At 36.7% G+C, this 23090-nt stretch overlaps 2 protein-coding genes across 4 annotated transcripts in view; one reads left to right on the forward strand and one right to left on the reverse strand.

The window, feature by feature from the left end:
- LOC118733297 (insulin-like growth factor-binding protein complex acid labile subunit) overlaps positions 1–5011 on the forward strand; it is a 128366-nt gene extending 123355 nt beyond the window's left edge. The window contains exon 3 of the mRNA XM_036462644.1: positions 3375–5011. Within this exon, the coding sequence (XP_036318537.1) occupies positions 3375–4538 (1164 nt within the window). The 3' untranslated portion in view covers positions 4539–5011. The remainder of the gene's footprint in view (positions 1–3374) is intronic.
- Positions 1–23090, reverse strand: part of LOC118733298 — a 261413-nt gene that overhangs the window by 196951 nt on the left and 41372 nt on the right. The window lies entirely within an intron of this gene.

Here is a 23090-nt window from a genome sequence, read left to right on the forward strand (position 1 = left end):
GCGATTCCAGCGCGAACTCAATGCGTTCACTTACGAATTGCTGGTAAATTGAAGCAATTTCATTATTCCAGATTAGTGATTTGTGTATGCAATGAAATTCAGATCATCCCACTCGCTTAGTGCGACTGCTGCCATTGATTGTTCTGCTTGTACTCCACAAAAAAAATGAAATGCGCATTTCTCATCCCAAAACTATCGCACATTTTTCCCTCGCTTCCAGCCCTTTGCGATATTCTATTATATACTTACATAATCAATTCCCCGCAGGGAAGCCAAAGTATGCTGCTGTGCTAAACTTCAATGCTGATTCCGATTAGGTTTGGGAACTGTGTAGTGCGCAGCTTTAGCTCACAGTCGGCTGCCTAATTTATATCTGTTGTTTTTTTTCTTTTGCATTTTCATTGTGGCAGCTACTTTATTTTTAACAATGACGACACGACATGATTTTTGCAATTATTGTTATCATAAAATTGTTAGAAAAATGGCACTGAAGTGTAAAATTTAAGATGCTGCAAAAAAGTGTAACGGACATACATAACTGGCTGTGTTAGTAGTAAAATTTAATTTTAGTTGACTGGACACTTTTGTGTTTCTACTGCACTTTAACAAAGTAAAATCAAGAGGCACCCAAAATATCGGTAGCTCTCAGTTTTATAACAAAATCACTAGAATTTTGTTTGCATTTTTTTGCAGCACACAAAAGAGATAGGACCGAAAGGGAACAGTGTACCCTGGAATAACCCGTGAAAGTTCAAACCTTATCTCTGCTTAAATTAAGGAGTTTTATTGAACGTAGATGCCTATTAAATATTTTGTGTACGTAGTTGTTCATGATTTCTAGTGGACTATGAATGGCAGATTCAATGCACTGTGGATGACTTCTCTGAAGTGTGCCTCCAAGATTTTCTGCATGCCATTTAGGATGAAGGATATTATGCTAAATCGGTGGCTGAACCAAGGTTCAAGTTTCCGCCATTCACCCATAGTCTTTGGCCTATTGAATAGTTATCTAACCTCGCATATCTTTTAGCCAAACTTCCTGTTCCACCAAGAAACATCAAGCTTGATTTGTTGAAACAACTTCTATTGAAAGCTAATGCAAAATTTAAGTGAAACTGCTCAGCTTCAGTCTCAAGCTACTGTATATTAACGACTGAGCTCATGGAGATGATGGTGAATTGCTTTGAACAGCTTAACTGGCTGCTTGTGGTTCTTTGCCTTTGACGAATACTGTTTCTACTCCTGCGCATCCATATATGACAGCCTGGGAGTCAGGATAATGAACGTTAAGCGAAAACATCTTATCGTTTAAAGAGCTGCCTAGCTCCAAAACAAAAAAAAAAACCGTTAAAAAGTCGACAAAGATAGTGCGTTTGGATATCTTTATATGTCCCGCCATCCTCATCTGGAATGGGGATTCCAGGTGGCAAAATTTGGAACTCTAGCTATTCAAAGAAAGACTTTACAATGCCATTCGGATTCTTACTGAGCGCTGTATGGATGGAGTTTTGAACGTTTCATCCGTCAGCCAAAAAGTAGCTAAGTAACTTTCGGAAGCTATAGCCAGCTGAACCTTGTGCAGTGCACTCTTGAAGGATAATGGTTACACGATGTAACCTCAGCCGAGGGCACAGTTTCAGTCCCAGCTGGAGGTTTCCTGCTTACCCGTTGCTTGGTATGAGAAATTTCATCGGGACTCCGCCCTGTTTCTCCCTCTAAGACGGTTTAGTCGATCCTCACGCTTGTTGCACGGCACTTTTTCATGTAGCGTTTGAGGCGTTTTCGTCTATCTCCACTCAGCCGATCGCAGCTTTTGCTCACATTCCGTGAAATACTAAAATTAGTTTTTATTAAAGCTGTGCAGCTCCACCTGGCTTTTTATTCGAAATGTTATTCTCTTTCGTTGGTTTGGTATTCCCACGAGTACGGTGGAAAGTATTGTAGCTGGGATATAGGCATCAGTTTTCTGCGCAGGACTTATTACAGTCAGGCTGACTCCGCTAAAATAACCATATTTAGTATAAGCAAGGACGACTCCTTCTGGGTGTGACTCTTATAAGGTTAATAGAGATGACTCGAAGAATTTGTGGTCGAAGCAAAGAACTTTAACTCCCAAAGTCTATATGGTTGTTAAGTCATTGCGTTAGCATTTTATAAAAAGGATATAAAGCTTCTCAGAGTAACTAGCCTTCATTTGAGCGAAATAACTGGCATTATACCGGTAAGGAAATAAACTACTAGCGAATTTAGTTCTCTACTCGTATATCGACCTATAACTTAAAAGCACACATTAGTAGAATTATTCATAATGGAACTTAAAATTCATCTTCCAGTAGCTCCAACGACTATCACCACAACTAAACAAAACTTTTTTTGCAAGCTGTCTTTCACTTTTGTATTAATTTAAACATAAGTTCATCAAAATTAACAGTAAAATCAAATGTAAATCAGCAATAAAAGTTCGCTTAATATTCATTCGAAACCCGCAATGCGATAAGTCAAGTACTGCTAACATCGCTCGCCTCCATCTCCCCGCCCAGTCGCTGGCATGCGTGTCTAATTTAATTCAATTTCATTTGAATAAGTTGAAAAGGAAATCAGTCAGAAATCACGCGTATTTAATGGCGCTCATGATTTGGCACTTCCACGACCAGTTAGTTGGCTGACTGCTGCTCCACGCCACATAGCTCGACTCGCCGCCGTTTGAGGCAGGCAGACGCACTTCAACAGAGGTACAAACAGACATTTGTGCATATGTGTGTGCTTGCGAGCTACGTACTTGCAACTGGGTACAGGCAGAGAGGTTCGTCAAGTAAAAATTATTTTCCGCCTAAAGCTGAGCTAAGGCAGCGGAGCAAGCGATGCGGGTCGATTTAATTTAATTTGCAGCAATAATGGCGCATATTCAATTTACCCACGAACACATTTGGCGCCATAAAGTGCCACTAAAGCGTGTAATGCAAAATGAGGCAAGAAGCGAAATAAAAACAAAGCAGCGAGGAGAGAAATAGGAATTGCGTAAACAAAAACATAAACACGAATAGAAGCCTGATAGGCAGACGCACCGACAAGTAGACAATCAGAAAATTAAGCGCCGGGAGGTATATCGAGGTACAAACCGCGTCTGTGGCTGGGAGTGATGCTACGCACGAAAAAGCCATAATCGCGTTCGCTCGACTGCCGCGGCAGTTCACACCTTAGCTTGCCGAAAGCAATGAATGCGCTACTCCCCAGGGTGCAGTCAGAAGTTTTTTCTCCTGTTTTTCTTTTCTATTTGTTTTGGTGTTCTTTATTTTTTTTATGTTGCTGTTCGTATTTGTGCTAGCCACTGTAATGCCACATCTCTCTTTCTCTTTCTCTCTCTACTCCCGCAGGTGCTATGTAACACTGGCGGCCTGGAGCAGATTCCATTGCGGCAATTACCCTCGACCGTCGAGAATCTCGCATTAACGAAAAACAATTTCCCAGTCATAAAACCGGATTCGTTTGCCGGCTTGCGCGCGCTCAAAAAGCTTTCGCTGGACGGCAATAATATCACACGCGTCAAACAGTTTGCCTTCCGCGGACTGCCGCGTCTCAAGGAGCTTTCCATCCAGTATACGCCATTGCAGACGGTTGCCCAATTCGCCTTCGCCGGTCTGCAGAATCTCTCCACCATCTTGCTGAGTCACAATCAAATTGCAACCATCGAGGCCAACGCTTTCGCGGGCACTTCGAATGTCAAGCTAATTTTACTCACGAACAATCCACTCATACGCATCGACAGCTCGGCCTTCTCAAGCCTAACCAATGTCGGTCACCTGATATTGCCATCGGGCATACGTACCATTGAGCCGGATGCCTTCTTGGGCATGGATACAGTGGGACTACTAAAGCTTGCCTATATGGATTTGAAGGAGCTAGCGCCGTACACCTTCCGCGGTCTGACGAATGTGCTGTTGCTTACGCTGCAGGAGTCCGATTTGGGCATTATATGCGCGGATGCTTTCACAGGACTGGCGCAAGTCGACAAATTGCAAATACTCAACAACAAAATCGATCAGATTGAGGAGCTCAACTTCACCTACACAGCGGATATTAAGCTGCTCAAATTCCTTGGCAATCATGTGCTGGAAACACCCGATCCCAATTCGATTATCATCGATGGCGTTGCACAATTAGAGTTGGTGAATAATCACTTTCCCTGCGGCTGCCACATACACACGCTGCTCGATGGTCCACTGGTCGAGGGTGCGCATAATCTAAGCGAATTTCTGCAGAAGAACTATTGCATTTCGCCATTGGATGTGAATGGTCGCGCCATGGCCGAACTTGACATTGACTCGATCGGCCGTTGTCATGATCAGCTGACGAAGGGCAATCTCGGCTCGTCAGCCTCGTCGATGGCGCTGAGCGTCAATGTAACATTGCTCATCGCTGCGACTACAATTGAACTGAAAATCTTGCGCACCATTTCGGAGCAGCTACTCTTGCTGTGGCAGTATAGAACGCGTGGTACGCGTGGTCGGCGGCGTCGTTGGCATCCGGTCGGCAGATGAATCCACGTGCTGCTGTTGGCATCACGCTAAGTAGCTATTGTTTAAGTGATACTTATACCTACATACAAAGTTATTGATAAGTAAAGTAAAGTAATTATGGCAAATTTTATTATGCGTCAGTTTGCGGTAAATTGGTGGTAAATACTCGTAATCTAAGTATCGAAATTTATTGTTTAAGTAGCGGCGCACAAGTTGGCGTCTAGCATGAAATAATTAACTAATTGCTAAGCTTAAGGGAAACTGCATAGCTATCGTAATTAATATAGACTACTCATTCTAAGTAGGCGTACAACTTTAAGCAAAAAAGGGTTAGTTTACTTTGCTCGTGCAAGGTCTGTAATACATATACATATGTATTTGTGTAGTTAAATTTATTAAAACACGTAGGTTTGTTTCTCGATTTTTGAATTGTAACGCAGGAGGAACTATGAAGACTTCAAAATAAAGTTTGCCAACCAGTATTACGAAGCATATATTTCTTCAATTTTATTTATTGCATCTCACTTGGAGGAACTAAAAATTACTTATTAAATCTTACAAACAAATACTGATCCACAGTTTCACCAATAAAAAAAAAAAAAAAAAAAAAAAATTTTTTGTCATTTTATATATTAAAAGGCTGATAAATTTAAAATTGATTGGTGCAATCAGGCCCTAAACTTTTATTCTTTGCTAGGGCGCACAGCGTTTTATTTCCATATTCTAGAAAATATTAATTAAATTATTTTATATCGCCAAATTTCAAAACAACGTCAAAAATGTTTTTAGAAATGCCTGATAAAGACGAAGCAATAACAACTACAAAATTGAAATCAAAGTGTGGAGCGAGACGGGATTTGATTTGAAAGATTATCAAGCGCAATAATATTTAAACTTTTATATTTGAAACTGAAGTTGTTGGTGTTATGTTATTTATGCACCAATTGCTAAAATACTATCTGGGTCTTATTTTTTCAGATGTGCTATTTTTAATTAATATATATTTTTGGGAATTTAGTAAACCAGGACTGAGTATTTCATATTAAAGTAAAGCGATGTCAACTTAAATTTAATTTTAACAATTTGTTAATTTCATTAGACCCGCAAACTCGTTATCCGCGATTATTCGATAAAGTTTGTATCTCAGTTTATTTGCCACTCCTCTTAGACTCTAAACAACACAACTCTCGCTGCTGGAAAGTGCTTTCTTTTTCACGCCAACTAGGAATATTATTTCCTTTAAGTAATTATTTGCATTTGATCTCGACCGAGACACATTTTTTAATTTTCGCTTTGGAACAGAGAAGGCTTGATTTATTACCTTTCCAATGGTACTTATAACGGAATTTTTTTGATCCAACTTGACGTTTTTATTGATATTTGCCACGCCCATAATTAAAAAAAAAATATATTTTTAAGTCCATTTGAGTCAGTTTATAATTCCTTGTTATAAGGAAATTCTAAATATCAATTTTGTGTATTTAAGCTTTTGTTGTTAGTTAAATATTTCAGCTTCTGCGATTTTAAAAATTACAGTTATATAATAGGGTGGCGTGACAATACCTCTAAATGACCAATTTTTTGTAAAAAAGCTTCACCAATCTTATAACGTGCCATGTGCAAAATTTCATTAATCAATCTTGAATAGTTTTCGAATTACAAAATTAAAAGCAGCGGTGAATATTTTCGCAGTGGCTGGACTCAAGGAAAGGTCCAGTTTATGCAGCGCTTAACTGTATTTACGGATAGGTCAAATATGGAATGCTAGTAGCTGTGTGTGTGTAGAGCTGGCCTCGCTTTCTAATCAATACGAAATTACCGTAGCAGAGGTGCCGGGACTAGAGATATTTACGGAAACCATGGACCGTAGTCATTCAAAATTCAAGATTTTAATACAAATATCTGTCCGATTAGAAGGATAAACAAACATATACATACATATGTGATTCTCCCTTAACCGATATCTTTACCGAAACTTATGTTCATATATTTATGAGGAAAAGTTCGTCTTTCATGACTAAGTATTTTTTAATTAGACAATTATTGTTCTAACAAAAACTTACTAATTTCTTACAAAAATTTCAAAAACGTATAAAAATGGAAATAAAAAATATTTTCCTTTAACTAAATTCGCTTGCTAAGATTGTTGCCACCCTTCAATATGCAAAACATTCAATCTGAATTTTAAGCAATCGCTTGATATGAGGTCCACAAATACAATAATACGTATTTCTTCGAATGAATTTTCCTTTCTGCTGAACAAGTGCAATCAATAAAAGTTGTATGCATCAATACTAGGAATAGATAGATGTGTGTGTACATATGTATGTATGTATAACGCTCACAGCATTTAGTCCGCAAACGAGCAAAAAACTCAAAATCATTTAAAAAAAACTTTGGTTGCCTTCTGGTTTAAATTCTACACTACATGTTATACATACATACATACGTGTGTATATGTGTGCATAAGCACATCACTCATACGCCACGCTCGCTTTGGTTGAATGCCATACAATCAGTCAATCGAGCAGACATACTACATATCTTTTGGAATACCAAATATCTTGCAAATTCCTTCAGATCAATCATATTCTTTTGAATTGAAGGAATCTGCATTTTGCTGGCCATTGTATCTATTGTTTTATGAGTAGATATAAAAGTTGTATTTAAGCTTAAATATGTGAGTACATATGTACTATATACGCATTTGTTTATTTCCCTCTTTAAAAATGTTGGTTCAGTAGAACTTTTAAAAACACGTTTTAACTTCATACGACTATCGCACTCTGGATATGGTCATCGGAGTATTTAGCTTACAGATACATACATTGAAAGCTGATTTGCAAATAGTTTTGTTTGTGACTTTCTCTTTACTTGTAGTGTGGAAAGGCGGCTTAAGCCGAGCTCATCATGCTTTTTGCATGCTTTGGGTTTTTTTTGCTGAATTTTAAGCTGTCAATTTTAATAGCTTGATATGGGTTTTATCTTCGTCAACAAATTGCTTTTTATTCAGTTACATTTTTACTTTTTCTGCACATGAAAACATACTGGAAATAACTTTCTGCAATGGCACGTGAAGTGTATCAAGAAAATTTCGCCAGGTCATAGATTTTTTGAGAAAATTATGCCATTTTAAAGTACTCAGAATCCTTATGCCAGAATCCTTTGTCCAAGTTATTGACAGTTATATTTCAGAGCAAAACAACGCCAGCGTTACTAGTTGATGTCCCAGTGAACTCGTTGAAGAAATCTAGTGAGCAGATGAGGTGATCATCGAAATAGCACCTACATATAACTTCTACGATGTATAAATTGTTGTTGTTTTTCCACAGCATTTTTCATTGGAAACAACCTCAAGCTCAATAGAATTGTTATACCGAATTTCCAATAGACACTAAAATGACAAAAAATGTTTGCCATTTAAAAAATGCCACGGGGGAATAAACTTAATGACTATTTTCTGAACGTAATGACACGATTATTTTTTAGTGCCCAAGTTTGTCAGTACAATTTTAGCCATTTAATGCCTAGTGGAAATCCAGCATTATAAGGCTATAAATAACAAAAAGCAAAACAAATTCTTTTTTTTGACAATAATGTTTTTTTAAACTTCGCCTACGGTCTGGAAATGATTCATAATGCTGTTGAGTGCAATGTCGTCAATACAAGACTTGATCAGTTAGCCGGTACTCGGAGACAGAAAGAAAGAATACATGCACTCCTCATATAGCCCTAATTGCAAATCTTGATAAGGAAACGTGCCCCCCCCCATATCCGGGAAAATTGTTTTTCTCTCTAGATAAAGTCTTATTAATTCCATGAGAGGAGATTCAAGATTAGAGCTCAGTCGATTAGTAAGTTTTCTTGTCGGTGAATAGTCGAATAACAATTATTCGATTAACCGCTCGAATTCGATTAACCGCTCACATTCGACTAACTGCTCACTATCGAGTAATCTAAAATCGACTAGCCGAAATTCTTCGAATAGTGACAGTTTCCACCATAAAATTATTGTTATTAGCTCGATTGGAAATTTGTCAATAGGCATAAAAATTAAAAAAATATTAAAAAAACAAGTTCACTGAAAGAAAACAACTTGTCTAAAAATAGAAAATGGATAGTCGACGAGTTGTTTTTGAGCCGTTAAATGTATTTATTTATAGTTATTTTTTCCCCTTTAACCAACCAATTGGGCTACGTAATATCGGCCTTCGTAGCACTTTTAAATCTAAATAGAAGTGCCCCTTTTTTCAAGTCACATATCAGGTTTCCGAAAATATTTGACGGTAAACGAAAAACTCCTCCTATGCATTTAATCTGCTTTCCTCTCAGATAATACAGGTCTGGATACCAAACTGAACTATATACCTCACTTAAATAAATGTCATTTAAATAAATTTTCTGTTTTCTCGTTGCTAGCATCATGTTGCTCCGCAACCAGCTGTCAACTGCCTTTAACATTTCAATTTAGTTTATTTGGCTTATTTTTCGCTCATTTTTTTTCGCGGTCAACATTGTAGTATGTGTGTCGAGCAGATATGGACAGCAGCTGTCCATGTCTGTTGCGCTGACCGCGCGATCCAACAGCCGTCAGCTATCCCGCCGACAACCGCCATTCCTTTGCCTGCCGCCTTTCTCCTTAGCACTCTTTTCAATCCCTTTCAGTCTTGGGTCTTCGTCTGTCGCTTGTCAGCTGCGCGTTCGGCAACCACACGTTGTTAACTTAATTGTTTCACTTGAAATGCGCTACTCTCTACTGTTCATTTTACAGCAAGAGAGGAGGGCAAGGAATGTGTAGTCGGTTGTGAACGATGGACTGCTAAAGGCCAACAGACAATGGCCAGTTAACAAGACATGCACGTACGCAGTGTCAGTTTAGTAAATAAAGTAGTACGCGATCGGCCAGCAGTCGCAGCCATATAACCCTTCCTACATTAAAGGCGCCGCATTCGTTAGCCTACGCGTCTTGCCTCTGGCCAGCGCTGTAATGCGTATTTCTATCTCAATTATTTTATTTCATTACTGACTTGCTGACTCGTGTCATTGCAATTTATTCTTATTTAAAATAGATGGAGCAAAGTACCAAGGGTTAAGTCAAATGGACGTAAAGAGTGATGGAAGCATTGACAATTTTATTTTTGACCGACTTCACAAAAAGGAGAAGGTTATCAGTTCTTTGGAATATATTTTTTTTATTTTATTTTTTTTATGTATGTTACCGCATAACTTTGGACCACGTTAACCGATTTCTATAATTCTTTCTTAAAGAAAAGGTGTTACCTCACAGGTGGTTCCATACTAATTTAGTTTAAATCCGATCATTGGATCATGAAGAAAGTAATGATCAGGGAACGGATTTTTAGGACCTAAAAACCTATAAAAAAGGCAAAATAAAGTAACGAAATAGGCTGGAAAAGGCAAAATAAAATAGCGAAAAAGGCAGGAAAAGGCACTAGGTGTTGCAAAAAAGGCAAAACAAAATAGCGAAAAAGGCAGGAAAAGGCAAAAAAAAGGTATTGCAAAAAAAGCAAAATAAGGCACTAAAAAAAGACAGAAAATACGAAGAACAACCAAAAATAAATTTATTTTAGAAATGCTTATATTACAAGTAAAATGAGAAAAACTATGAACTAGTTTCATTATATGAAAAATTTGTACTTTGAATCTTTGACTATTTTATCCTTTCGAGTTTCTAACTCATAAAACTTTAATCTGTATAGTTGTAGTAACATTGAACCATAAGATGCATTTTGAAGTTTTCTGGCAGCATTTTCATTCGATTTTCGCGAAGAAAAGCCTTGAATGTACTAAATGTGCGCTCGACGTAAATTGATACAAGTGGAGCCCAATTTAAATATGGAACGTTTGAAACGTTCATATTATCAGCAATAAGGGCATTTTCCTCGCCCTTTACAATTTTACCCACACTCCTTATTGTCTTCAAGCCTACGTTAGCTGAGAAAACGGCTTTGAATTTTTTCAACACCAATTTGGCAAGAGGTCCCTGTGCTTATATAAGCCGCATGGGCATGTATATATATTTTAATCTTAAAAAAAAATTGTAAATGCTATAATCACTTTTTTAAATGTAGAAAGGCAAAAAAAGGCAAATATCTTAAAAAAGGCAAAAAAAGGCAAATATCTTAAAAAAGGCAACATCAAATGTGTATATATGGAATCAGGGAAATCTAAATCGTGGACATTCTTAATCGAATATACTCTATCTCTTTAGCAGAAAAAAAGGCAATTTCCATAAAATCCGTTCCCTGGTAATGATAATCTTAAGTTTTTATATGAGAATTCTAGTCGGTTTTGTTTTTTGCTTAAAAATTACCTATTTTTTTTTTATTATTGTTATAACGCTTTTCAAATATTTGCTAAATTTTTTGACTATCCCTGTTTTTTACATTCCACCACAGTTTCGTTCAAGAATTACGATCGCGAATTTTAGTTTTATTTATGTTAAAAGCTTGTAAAAGTGCTTTAGTTTTCCAAAGGAATTATCCAAAAAATAAATTTTGGGGTTTTCACCTCTCACAGACCATCCAAGCTTTCATAAAATAGAGCAAATTGATTTTGATTTCTAAATTTTGTGTAAGTAGATTCATAGGCGGGCAATCTTTTATTCCTCCTTTTAATCCTTTCAATTGATTAGTTCCTTGTAAATATCATTAATTTATTCAACCGAAAGAGTGGTCTCCAAAAAAAATTCACAAAAATTAACGCGATTTTTTGGCTGTTTGAAACTTGCACTTCTTTCTGCTAAAATTTTATGTGCTATAAAACTGCGTACCCAAAAATATTCTCAAGACTCATATAAAAAAGTTGAAATTTTGATGAGAATTTGTTGAGTTTTCCTCAATTTTGTATAAAGTTTGAAACTGTCATTTATATGGTTTCGGTTAAAGCTTGGACAGTATTTTTGTAGAAAAATTACAAAAAAAAAACGCTCGAAAAATATTATGAACATTTAAAAAAATCAACACATGGTCATTTGTTTGAATTACTGTATAAGCCAATATTATAAACAAATACATGTATTAAACAGACAGATTCTCTAAGCTATTTACATACATACATAGTTACATATAATACGTACTTACTAAGACTTCATTTATGAGAGCCATTTAAATAATTTTCCCCAACCCATTAGCTACACCCAGATATGCATATGAACATAATTATCCACATATTAAAAGTGCAGCAAACCCCAATTAAATTATTGATCCGTCTTTTTCTAAACGATTGTGGCCAATTTGAAACCATTAAAGTCCTGAATATATTTCCATGCATAATTACGAGCATTAAATTTAAACTCAACTTACATACGTACATAATTCAACAACTATGTATACTTAATAAATCGCATTAATCGCATTAATCGAGGCCAACGAAGCACCACAAAAGGCGAGAAGGAAACGACTTATTGCCATTTAAGGGGTCAGTTAGTGTATGTGAAATTGTGCTCAGACCCAGTAAGGAAAGTTACTAATTGTGATCTAGCATGCAACCAGTTTGCTTTCTAACTCAAACCAATCTTCTATGTATCTCTTTCCGTAGTAGAAACTGTCAATTTTGCGTCTATGCATTAAGTAGAAATACTGGTGTCGTAAATCACAAGTTTTTAATTAAATTTTAAAAATAAAATATTTGCTCTGCTTCTTCTATATCGTGGCAACAGCGATCTACACTTGTAAAGGAAGCTATAGTAATATTTTTGACTACCCTATAGTAGGGAAGTTGAGAGAACGATGAGTTGGAAATCCTGCCAGTGATATCTAGTTCTGAGAGCCTGTCAAACGTTTGGCGTACGAAATCCTTTAGGCTTATTCGTAGGAAATTCTTAGAGTGGGCGTTACCACGCTTCTTCCTTTGGGAATATGTGGAAGCAGTCGTTGCTCCCATCGGAAGAATGGACTAGAGCTTCTCCAATCTACTTTCGGTGGCATGTGTCATACAATTGGACTAGTGGGTTCTTCAGACCAGCTATCCGTTTATTATCCTATTCGATAAAGTTATTCCTCAGCATCAGTTTTTATGTGTGACGTGCCTTATTGTTAGTTTATTTAGAGTATGTTAGCAGAATTTAAGCGCTTTAATAAATAGCTATCAGTTGAGCTGCAAAAGTATCGATGTTCGCCATACTCGATACTTTCGATATGTAAAAAAACTCGATGCATCGATATACCTACATCGTTAATTTTTTCTACATTTTCGCAATGTTTTCTCATTGTAAAATCGTTTTCATTAATTTTTAATAAACTTCTCTAACAAAAGCCATATAAATCTTAGTTGCGAATTTTTTTCAAAAATTAGAAAAGGGCAGCAAAGTTTTATTAAGATTCCAATTTTTTAATTAGAATTCCTTGAAAAAATATTGTTATGCAGATTTTTAAACCATTAAATTTTAAGATAGTAGAATTCAAATTTGAAGTCTCTAACAAATTCCGTTGATTTATGATAATTCTAGGCAAAAAAAAAAAACAAATACTCATATCGATACTGACACCGATGTATTTGCAGCTCTAATTATCAGAACAGATAGCTACTGCATGCAGGTCGAGAGAACAATGGATTAGCAATCTCACAGCTTTGTTGATTAATGTTAGCTCAGCGTGAAAAACGCTGTAGAAATCCGACAGCCCCACTTCCATCATCAGGTCTAATTTGAAGTCGTAGGTTTAAATGGGCGCCGAATCAAGTTCACTTGCAGAACGCTTACATAAGAACCGCTGTGGTCATCCTGCACGCCGAACTCTAAACTCTAAACCCTAACCTGGTTGCTTATTGCAGGCTTATGCAGTGACGGCCATTAGGCTGTAGGGCTATAGGGCCGTAGGACAATGTGCAAATCGGGTCAAGAATGTGCGGCCGCAATCTCCATTCTTCCTTACATCTGATTTTAAGGTGTATAGTGCAGTTATAGCTTGCGATTGCATTCCTTTATATTTCACTGCCAATTAAGCTTTGTGGCCAGAATATCACGCAAATATTTGGCTTCCTCCATGAGAGTCATAGTAAAATTGTTCAACGAAATGCATGTATACAGCTGTGATAAGACCCGTTCCCTTTTACGGGGTCACCGTATGGTGGCTTGCGCTAAACAAGACTTCATCCAGAGCCAAAGTGGAACGAGTACAGAGGACGGATTCCAGGCTCATCAAAGGAGCCGTACGCACTACATCCACCAAATCTCCAGAAATAATTTTCAATATTCCAACAAATTTCCGACCGGCTGTAGTGTAGCCTAGTTAAATGCGATACAGCCGTGGCGACACCTCAGATTCGGGAATGCAAAGGTCCTTGAAACTCTAGCGAATACCCCAATTAGGTTATACCACTCCTCTACTCTGTTTACATAATAAATTCTCCATAATAGTCCATAGAGAGGAACGGCTGGGAAGTGTCACAGACTTAACCCAGGGCCGTTCCTCCAGGACGGCAAATCTAACGGAACATTGAAACGGTTTGCATTGAAATTCCTTTTCTATGTTGTACGGGTCCTGGACAGGCATAGTCGATAAGCTGAAAAGGAGAGCGACGGAAATATCCGAAGCCAATTGCGCTCAAGATGCCGGGATACCTGTAACCTCCTGTTAATACAGGCTAAAGGCACACATAATCGAGGAGGTAAATCCCAGCAAGTAGGCCGTGGAACTCACCTCTCATAATACCAGTCAAATTTGGCTAAAGTTGATGTAAACTTTACATCGTACAGCGATTCATAGCTCTCCCTCGGCTTAACCGCCTTATGGGCATGCATGGCAAAACTTTGGTATAACCAAGTAACGCTTTTTGTGGCCAAGAAGCGTAACCAATTCTTCATCAAGTGCTTTTAAGATTGTTTAGTCGACCTGAACTCACCAAATATTCACAAATTTCGTGCTATATAACACCCACTTGGTGGTTCAATTATTAAAGAAAGGAAAGAAATAAATGGCTTCCGCCAATGGCATCGGAATGGGCTTTTCCAGCCTAATTAACTTTCGTTTGATTCGAAAAGTCTTCGAAACCTCGAAGCGGATATAAACCTGTGCTTTCGGATTTCAAATAGGTAGTTTGCATGGGACGCCTGGAACTATATTCGTGTAAAGACCAATTAGTCACATTTTGGTTTTGATTTTGAAAATTTGGAGACAGATGTCGCTAATCACATAATCGAAAGTTGATCGAACTGGCCGAACTGATACTCGCTACTGAACTAGTCGATCTCTGCAAGTTGCCCTTCTGGAATGTATACCGAAAAGAACAGGTTTTCACTGCATGGCACATATTTCCACACATACATATACATATACAAGAAAGGGTGCACTTTATCTGAATCTTAAGGGCTTAAATCACTGGTACATACATGCATACATAAATATGTATGTCCTAGCAGTATGTGAGCTCAGAGGATCGACAGAGCAAACAACAGACCGACCTTCTAACAATTTAACTCACTCACTTGACATTCGATATGTGAGCATGCGAGCTATGTACATACTTACATAAATATGTGTGCATGGACTCCTGACTATGTGCCAAGTTTATGCTTGGTGGCCTTCTTCAGAGTAGCTGATGGCTGATGGTTGTTGGTCTGTTACTGTCACTGTCACAGAGAAGCGGCATCAACAGCAGCAACAAAAGCAAACACTTTTGAGTGACATGAATGACTGTGCGACGATGTAGGCAAGAAAGCTGATGATGACTATGGCTTAAGTGATGGCGATGGCAGTGGTGATGCCGTTGGCTGTCGAAGGAACTAACTGTCAGTTTGATAGGACTGTTGTTCAGAAAACGAATGGCATCACTGAAGTGGCAATTGTAATGACGAATATGGGACAAGGACACGACTAGGCAGCACAGCTGTACGCACTTGCATACATATCAACATACTAGCGATGTCAATCCCGAGATCCCGAAAAATTTAAAATATCAAATTGATAGTAAGAACTTGTTTATGAATTTTGAAGTAGGATTTTTGTAAAATGCCGTCTTGACTGTAATGAATAAAAAAACTTGACACTGTACTTTTAAATTGCAGCCTGAGCCTTTCGAGTTACTTGAAAAAGAATGGCAAAAAATTCGCCATTTCTCTATGGAGTAGGATAAACATGTTTAGAGAAATTGTTTTTGTATATTTTTGTTTAATTTTATTAATCATTACTTTCAAAAGTACCTGGTATTAACATATTTATTTGTGATGTATGCATTTCTCAATCACATGGTTTTTTAAATATAATTTTAAAAATTTTTAACTTTTACATTTGTATGATTTAATAAATATGTGAGTTTTACAATCAGTTTATCGTAAATTTCAAAATTTTTTTTTTTTATTTAATGGTATGTTTTAATGCTTTCAGATATTGAATTTTAACTCATATTCATAAAAGCTATAACTCAATGTGAATCTCGGGATAAATCCCGGGATCCCGGGATTACTGAAAAAATATCCCGAAATCTCGGGATCACGGTTTTTGTTCATATTTTGGCATCTTCTCATTTATCTGTCTGTCATGCTGGCGATTATGGCATTGAAGAAGCTGCTGGCTTGCGCAGACACAGACAACATCAATGACGACAGAGTGTTGGTGATAAATTCTATGTGACACATAAGTGCAAAGCATCGCAGATAAAAGATTCAACTGTCTTGTCGGCTTAAGCGCATCACTACAAAATTAATCTAACTTGAAATTTGCTACATACATATCTTTGTTTGTGTTAGCTGTAAAGGCGGAATGCTTCAAAGCGGTAATAAAAATGAAATGTACATAAATATCAAAGTAATGCCTAAAGAAAAGGGTTGATTTTTGTTGTGACACAAATTCCTGTGAATTTTAGGTTGTTGGCTCTATTAGCGTTTGCATTTGAATGCTACTATAAGCCTCAATTTTATTTCCAAAAAAATATCTATTTTTCCCACCGCTTCTAGCCGTTGCTGCTGGCTCATCCCTCACATTCCCCCACTCCAGTCGCTGCCATAAAATTTGCATAGTTAAATAAATATTAGTAAAATAAAATTTTGGTTGTAGATGGTTTCGCCCCATTTAGCGTTGCATACGTAAAATTCCATCCTTGCTTAAAAAAATGTCTCCTTCCATTAATGTTGTTGTCAACAGCACGTGCCTATCTATGTCAGGAGACCTCTTTCGTTTAATATGTTAATCATACAATTTTTTCCTTTATACATAAATACATAAATAAACAAGCTTGCTCTGCGCTAGTTTATCCCAATTTTCTTTTAAAAGAGGTGGTAATCAAGAAAAAAAAACGCACGCACCAAAATTAGATCTGGTCAGTCGTAATTTCGAAATTAACTGGTCGAAAAATCGACCGCTGGCCGAATACCGTCAAGTATGCAAGAAAATTAGTTTATTTTATTTTTAAAAAAACCTAATTATGTGATTTTACTTAACAGAAATGCATTTTTTTATGAGATATACTGAAATATTAAATTTAAATTTTAAATTAACAAAGGAGGGTTCAATAAAGCATCGAACCCAGAATTAGTTCCGAAAATCACGAAATTACTTGAAAATTCCGATTTACTCCCGATAATACCGAAAATCTATCAAATCCGGAAATAGTTCCCAAATTGAGGTGAGGTGAATGGAGGTGTGGTGAGTTTAGGTGATAATGGGTGTGATGAGTTCAGTTGCGGTGAGTCAAGATGTGGCAAATTTAGGTGTGGTAAAATCAGGTGTGGTCAGTTTAGGTGAGTTGTATATATATCCCTTGTTTTACAATTACCTCTATCTTTATCTTTACTTTTATTAGTTTCCTCATCTTCTCTTTCCTCATATTTGTCTTTATTTTTATTTTTATGTTTATGCTTTTCTGCATCTACATACATCTTCACCTTTGCCTTCACATAAGTAAGTAAATTTATCTTTACACAACTTTGTTTTTGTTTTTATTTTTACCTTTGCTTGTCTTCATCTGTATGCGTACTCACCTTTACTTTCATTCTTGTATTGGTCTTAATCTAAATCGTATTAACACGTTTTTGTTAAATTAATACCGTGTGCATACATACATTTAAGGAGCACTTCTTTCCGTTGCAACCATTTCCATCCCAACCATTTCGGTGTGCATCATTTCTGTTGCATTTGGCAATTAACTTTCAACCAACCAACCGCCGCTAAAGAAGTAAACATTGAACCATCCTAAGGAATGCATACATACATGTGTACCTATATACAAAAGTCCATTAAGTTCCAACTGTATATTCATACAAAGTACGAGTATACATATGTATGTACATATAAATGTGACTTTATGTTTTAAGGCAAGCAATGGGCAAGAGCAATCGACATAACAGCTGTCTACTAAATCGTCTGCAAGTTAGCTGTTTGTGAACATGCATATGTATGCCCATATATGTATACACATACATATGTATTTCCTAGTGGTGGCTCCTTGAAATGCGATTTCTCTCAGTTCATTTAAAATTCCCTCCTGTCGATTTTGTTTACACTAAATTTATTATGGCATAAAGCGAAAATGTTAAGGCAAACAGGCATAAAATACAAACACAACTCGTTTTGTATTTGCTCAGTATGTGGACATACAAATATAGATACCTGTACCTGTTTATTTAACTGTAAAATATACATATGTATATAGGTGAATACATATGTACATAAGGTTGGAATGCTTGTGTGGGAATTATTCGAAGGATGTGAAAGCATAGACCGAGTGACTTGAGTTGAGCAAGTAGACGCAAGGTATTCACACTATTTATGTCGGAATGTTCTGCGTTATGTTTGCAGATATATGCAAGTAGGTGTGTAAGAACCTAATGTGTGATGCACATTGCAATACCAAAACTCAAATTATACATACAAACCTATACAATACATAAACATGTGATTTTATTTTTCCAACAACAAAGCTCCTAGAACAGTCGATTTTACGGCTGAGCTGTTCAACGCGGACGGCAAAGAATTGGCAGGGCGCATGTATAAGCTTTAAAGCATAATTGATTCGGTTGAATACATGCCTGAAGATTGGTATCAAAGTGTACTTTGACCAGTCCAAAAGAAGGGAGAGTCCCTGTTTGCGCCATTTACCACTGAATAAGCCTTCTTAGCATTGAATATAAAATCCTACCGACGATACTAAGCGAAGGACCGCCGTTTGAGACCAAACGAGGTTTTATACAAGGCTATTCACTTTCAGGCGATTTGATGCTGGAAAGCTTAATAAGCGCTGCAAATCTGAATCGTTACGGCACCATATATCGCAAAAATACAATGCTACTAGCGTATGCGATAGTCGGTCTGACAACACCCAGTTACGCCCGCCAAGCATTTTCTAGCTTCGTAAGAATAGCAAAAGAGCTGTGCCTAGCGTCGAATGAGGATAAAACAAAGTAATAACTAATGGCAACATATAAAAAGTCTTCGCGATTGGACCACCTCTGAGGCACTACCTTTCCGATGCAAGAAGAATTTTCGAAATCGGTTGGCGTGGTCCAAAGTTATGTGGTTACATACATAAAAAAAATAATAAATATTCCGACGAATTGATAACCTCGTAATTTTTTTGAAGTCGGTTAATAAAAGCTAAAGAGTCGAAACTTGTCAATATTGTCATATAGTGATGATAAGCACTGTACTTTCACGGTCAGCCTTGATGAAATGCTGTTCAAAGAGATGAAAACAAAAACAAACGTAATAACAAAAACAATATTATAAACACACTTACGCATAATGAATAGCAAATATTAGCTTGTATAAAGTGCCACAAATTCTAGCAAATATATGTATACATACATATGTTCATAACTTTCTGTTTTCTAATTTCTAATTTAGCAGCAAGGTATCCCCACAAAATACATACTCGTTATTTCGAGGTATACAGGGCGTATGAATAACTTTGCTAGCAGTGCCATATATTCAGGCTATTACCTAACTGTATTAAGACGATGACTTCGGATGTGAGCTAAAGATATAAATTAAGATTTATACATACGCGAATACAGACGTATACAATTTTGCATACTTCATACATTCTTGTACATATGTACATACAGTAAGCGTAAAAAATATGCACACTCTGACGTTTTGACGATTTTATTTATTTATATTTTGCATAGCAAATTTTTCTTATTTTTCTATAAAAATATAGTTCATTCAACAGCAAAAATCACAAGAATCATTTTTTTAATTTAATTTTTAATTTTTTAATTTCATACAGAATTCGGGAAAATGCAAGAAATTTTCATCGATATTTTCAATTCGATTTCTGACAAAAAATTTGAGTATGCAGTTTTGTAGCACATAAAATTTTGGTATGATAAAGTGAAAGTTAGAAGTCCCTCAAATTTACCATTGATTTATGAGAATTTTTTTCGCTGAGGGTGTTGCGTACCTTCTTTCACGTAAATAAAATTATAGTTTAAAAAACTAAAACCTCCCTATTATAATTGCCATTCGTACTGTCATCAGGTATGTAACTTGAGAATAGAAATCGCTGCATCTTTTAGGCGCATCAATATTACATAGTTACATCCCGGGCTAATAAAAGGAAGGTAAAAAGAACGCATTCATGCGTTATATGGAAGAAAATGCGCAACACAAGCGACAAAAACATTTTCTAAGAGATCGATTTGAAAAATTGAAAATTACGACGAAGTTGTCTTAGTGTTTCATGCATTTTCCTAGAGTTCTGTATGAAATTAAAATAAATGATTATGGTGGTTTTTGCAAAATATAAGTAGATAAAATCATAAAAACATCAGGATATGCATATTTTTGATGCTAACAATATAATATGTACACTGTACTTATACGCAACTATCTAGGATTCGCATGACGCGCCACCCCACATCAAAAGTGTTTCCTCCTTCATTTGTGCTGTTTATATTTGTGTTTTTGTTGACTTCGATTTCCGCTTGATGAAATTTGAAAAAAATAACGAACGACGAATAAGTCGAAAGTCAAAGCAAAAATTGAATAAAAATGTAAAAATAAAACATGTAAACAAATAACTAAAAGCAGCGCTACTACATACATGTTGAAATATGCATTTGTGCGCAAAAGGGGCTGAGCCAAAAGACTAAGATCGCAAAAAAAAAGTGACAAGTGCTCAGATGCCTATCCACCAACGAGTTCATAGTAACACTTCCAGTTAAGCGTAGATTTAAAACTTATACATATGTACATACATAAATTCTTTCCGTTATACACCCACATAAATATAACCACTCAAACATAAATTCCTCTTTTATCCGCATATATCGAATAGTAAGTCGTGAAATTCGCAGATTGTGGAGATTCGTATCATGTGGAGTAAGCGTTGTGATACTTTCCAACCTTATGCACATACATACATACATACGTACGAGCGTAGCATGCAGCTGTTGGCGCAAACTGCTGTCACCACAATTCATCGAGCCGACATTTCCAGCAATCATCCTGCGGTCGACTCAACTCGAGCAGCTGGATACGTGGCATAAAGCCAGCCAGCGAATAATTCTTCCGAAATTGCCAGGCAATTCACCTTGTCGACTTTTCAACTCAATCTACCTCACACTATGGATGCTACTTTTAATGCACACACGTGAGTTGCATGCGCGTGTGTGGGTGCACTGGTAGTACTCGTAGTAACCTCGCCAAGAATAATGTCCTTGTGAGAAATATTAGCAGTTTTGATTATGTGTAGTTTCCCACTGGTACGAAAGGGGGACAATATGATAAACTAATGACTTCAATCTGCTTCGATTGTAATGTTATTGAAGGCCCCCTCTATATCAAGGACGGCAGCTAACTTGTACTACTTGTAGTAGAGTGATTTTCCAATGGTTCCCACGACTTCAAGAGCTTTGCAAAGTTTGAAACTTCCCAGAAAAGGACTTAGGTCGACATTCATCTTTCATCAAATATTTTGTTAGTGATTCTGATGGACACACCTCCTTAAGCATATCAACTGAATTATCGTCCACAATTCCACAGCAATCTCAATACGGGTGACTCTCATATTTGAAACTGTACCGTTAAGCTTTGAAAACCGCATAGCCGCTCAAAAATTTCCATCCGGCAATCCAGTTTTGGAATGCAATGGTATGTTCAGCGACCTTCAGCCGATTGGTTTCACTTACATTACCATTCGATTATTTTATTTCCTCTTACTCTTAAAGGACGCAGTGTTGCTCAAAATATGGTCGCTTCTTTTGCCCATGCTTTTTTTTCATCCAAAGGTTGAGCTACTTGTATAAATTATTCTGAATTAACTGGTTTGTAAGTGTGCAAGGTTTCCGTCTCCATGGCAGAAACCACACTCGAAGTGACTCTTTGGCATCATGTTTCTATATATTCCTTTAAGATAATGTACGCGAATCCCTAGTGATATTTTTCAGGTACGCGCTGTTAGAAGCTCCTCTGCTCTCCGAAAAGTTTTCTCGGCCTCTCGATTGTTGATAGTTGAGTTCCGTCTCGCTCTCAAGCATGCCCTTCCTCGACAAACGATCCATTCTGTCCAGCATTAGATAGGTTGTTATTTTCTTATGTTGTTACCTTTCTCGCCATGGATCAATCTTACGATTGTTATGTTAAAGTACCGAGCAAATATTAATGTAAGAGCACCAAGCATATTTCTCATAGAGAGCTTATAGGTTTTTTTATTCAGCTGTAGGATCCGTATATGCTATTCGGAACAAATAATTCCAATCTTAAATGTTAAATAATAGCAATTCGGTTGGATTGGTTCCCATACCAAGAAAAAATAACTTTGTAATTATCCCCTTAGTTGTAAAGTTTACTTTGGGAGGAGCTTGGGATCATAAAAAGTTTCGTCCTTGACGAGTCCTAAAAACAACTAAAAAATATATTTAATCCTAACTTTTTATTTATGATTTCAAGGTTTGAAATATATTTTTAAGTACCAAACCTCCGTTTAAGATCCTTTCGATCTTGAGTACCTACTTAGCCAAATAATTCTAATAACTTGAATTCCGCCTCGCTAAATCAACTTCATTCTTCAAAAAATTAAATATTCAAGCAATAACAACAATACAATAAACAACAGTAACAATAAATTAATAAACAAAAAAGGTTACTACGCCTTGAAATGTTTCAATGTTTGATATTAATAAACCTGTGGTCATAAGCAATAACCGCCTAAGTCGACTTAAGAAAGAATGCAGTTATGTATATATGCTATCGTATTATTCAACCCCTATTCCATGCGCACGTGAAATCCCCATCTCGCCAGCTAGGCTTTTTAAAAACTTATAGGCGAAAATATTTTGGTTTCCTCATAAGGTTAACATTACAATCCAAATCTTTAAAGCGTTTTTTCTCGAATTCAAGTTTTTCGACTTAGGCGATGATCACAGAAATATCTTCTAGACATTTTTGTCGCTCATACGCCATGGCATACGAATAACTTAGGCTGGCAACCAAGTAAATACATGACTTCTGGTGTTGATTTTTGTAATACTGCACACAGATAAAATATCAAAGAGTCCGATCCCAAATTCCTGACTATTTACCTGCCAGCTTAAGTCATTCGCATGCCACAGGGCGTATTAGTGACAACAATGTCTAATATCAGCGTGGAGTTCGATCCAAATGGACAATTCAAGTC

Source organism: Rhagoletis pomonella, unplaced genomic scaffold (assembly GCF_013731165.1).
Source record: "Rhagoletis pomonella isolate Grant_MI unplaced genomic scaffold, Rhpom_1.0 Rhpom_scaffold_00002, whole genome shotgun sequence".
Classification (NCBI taxonomy): Eukaryota; Metazoa; Arthropoda; class Insecta; order Diptera; family Tephritidae; genus Rhagoletis; species Rhagoletis pomonella.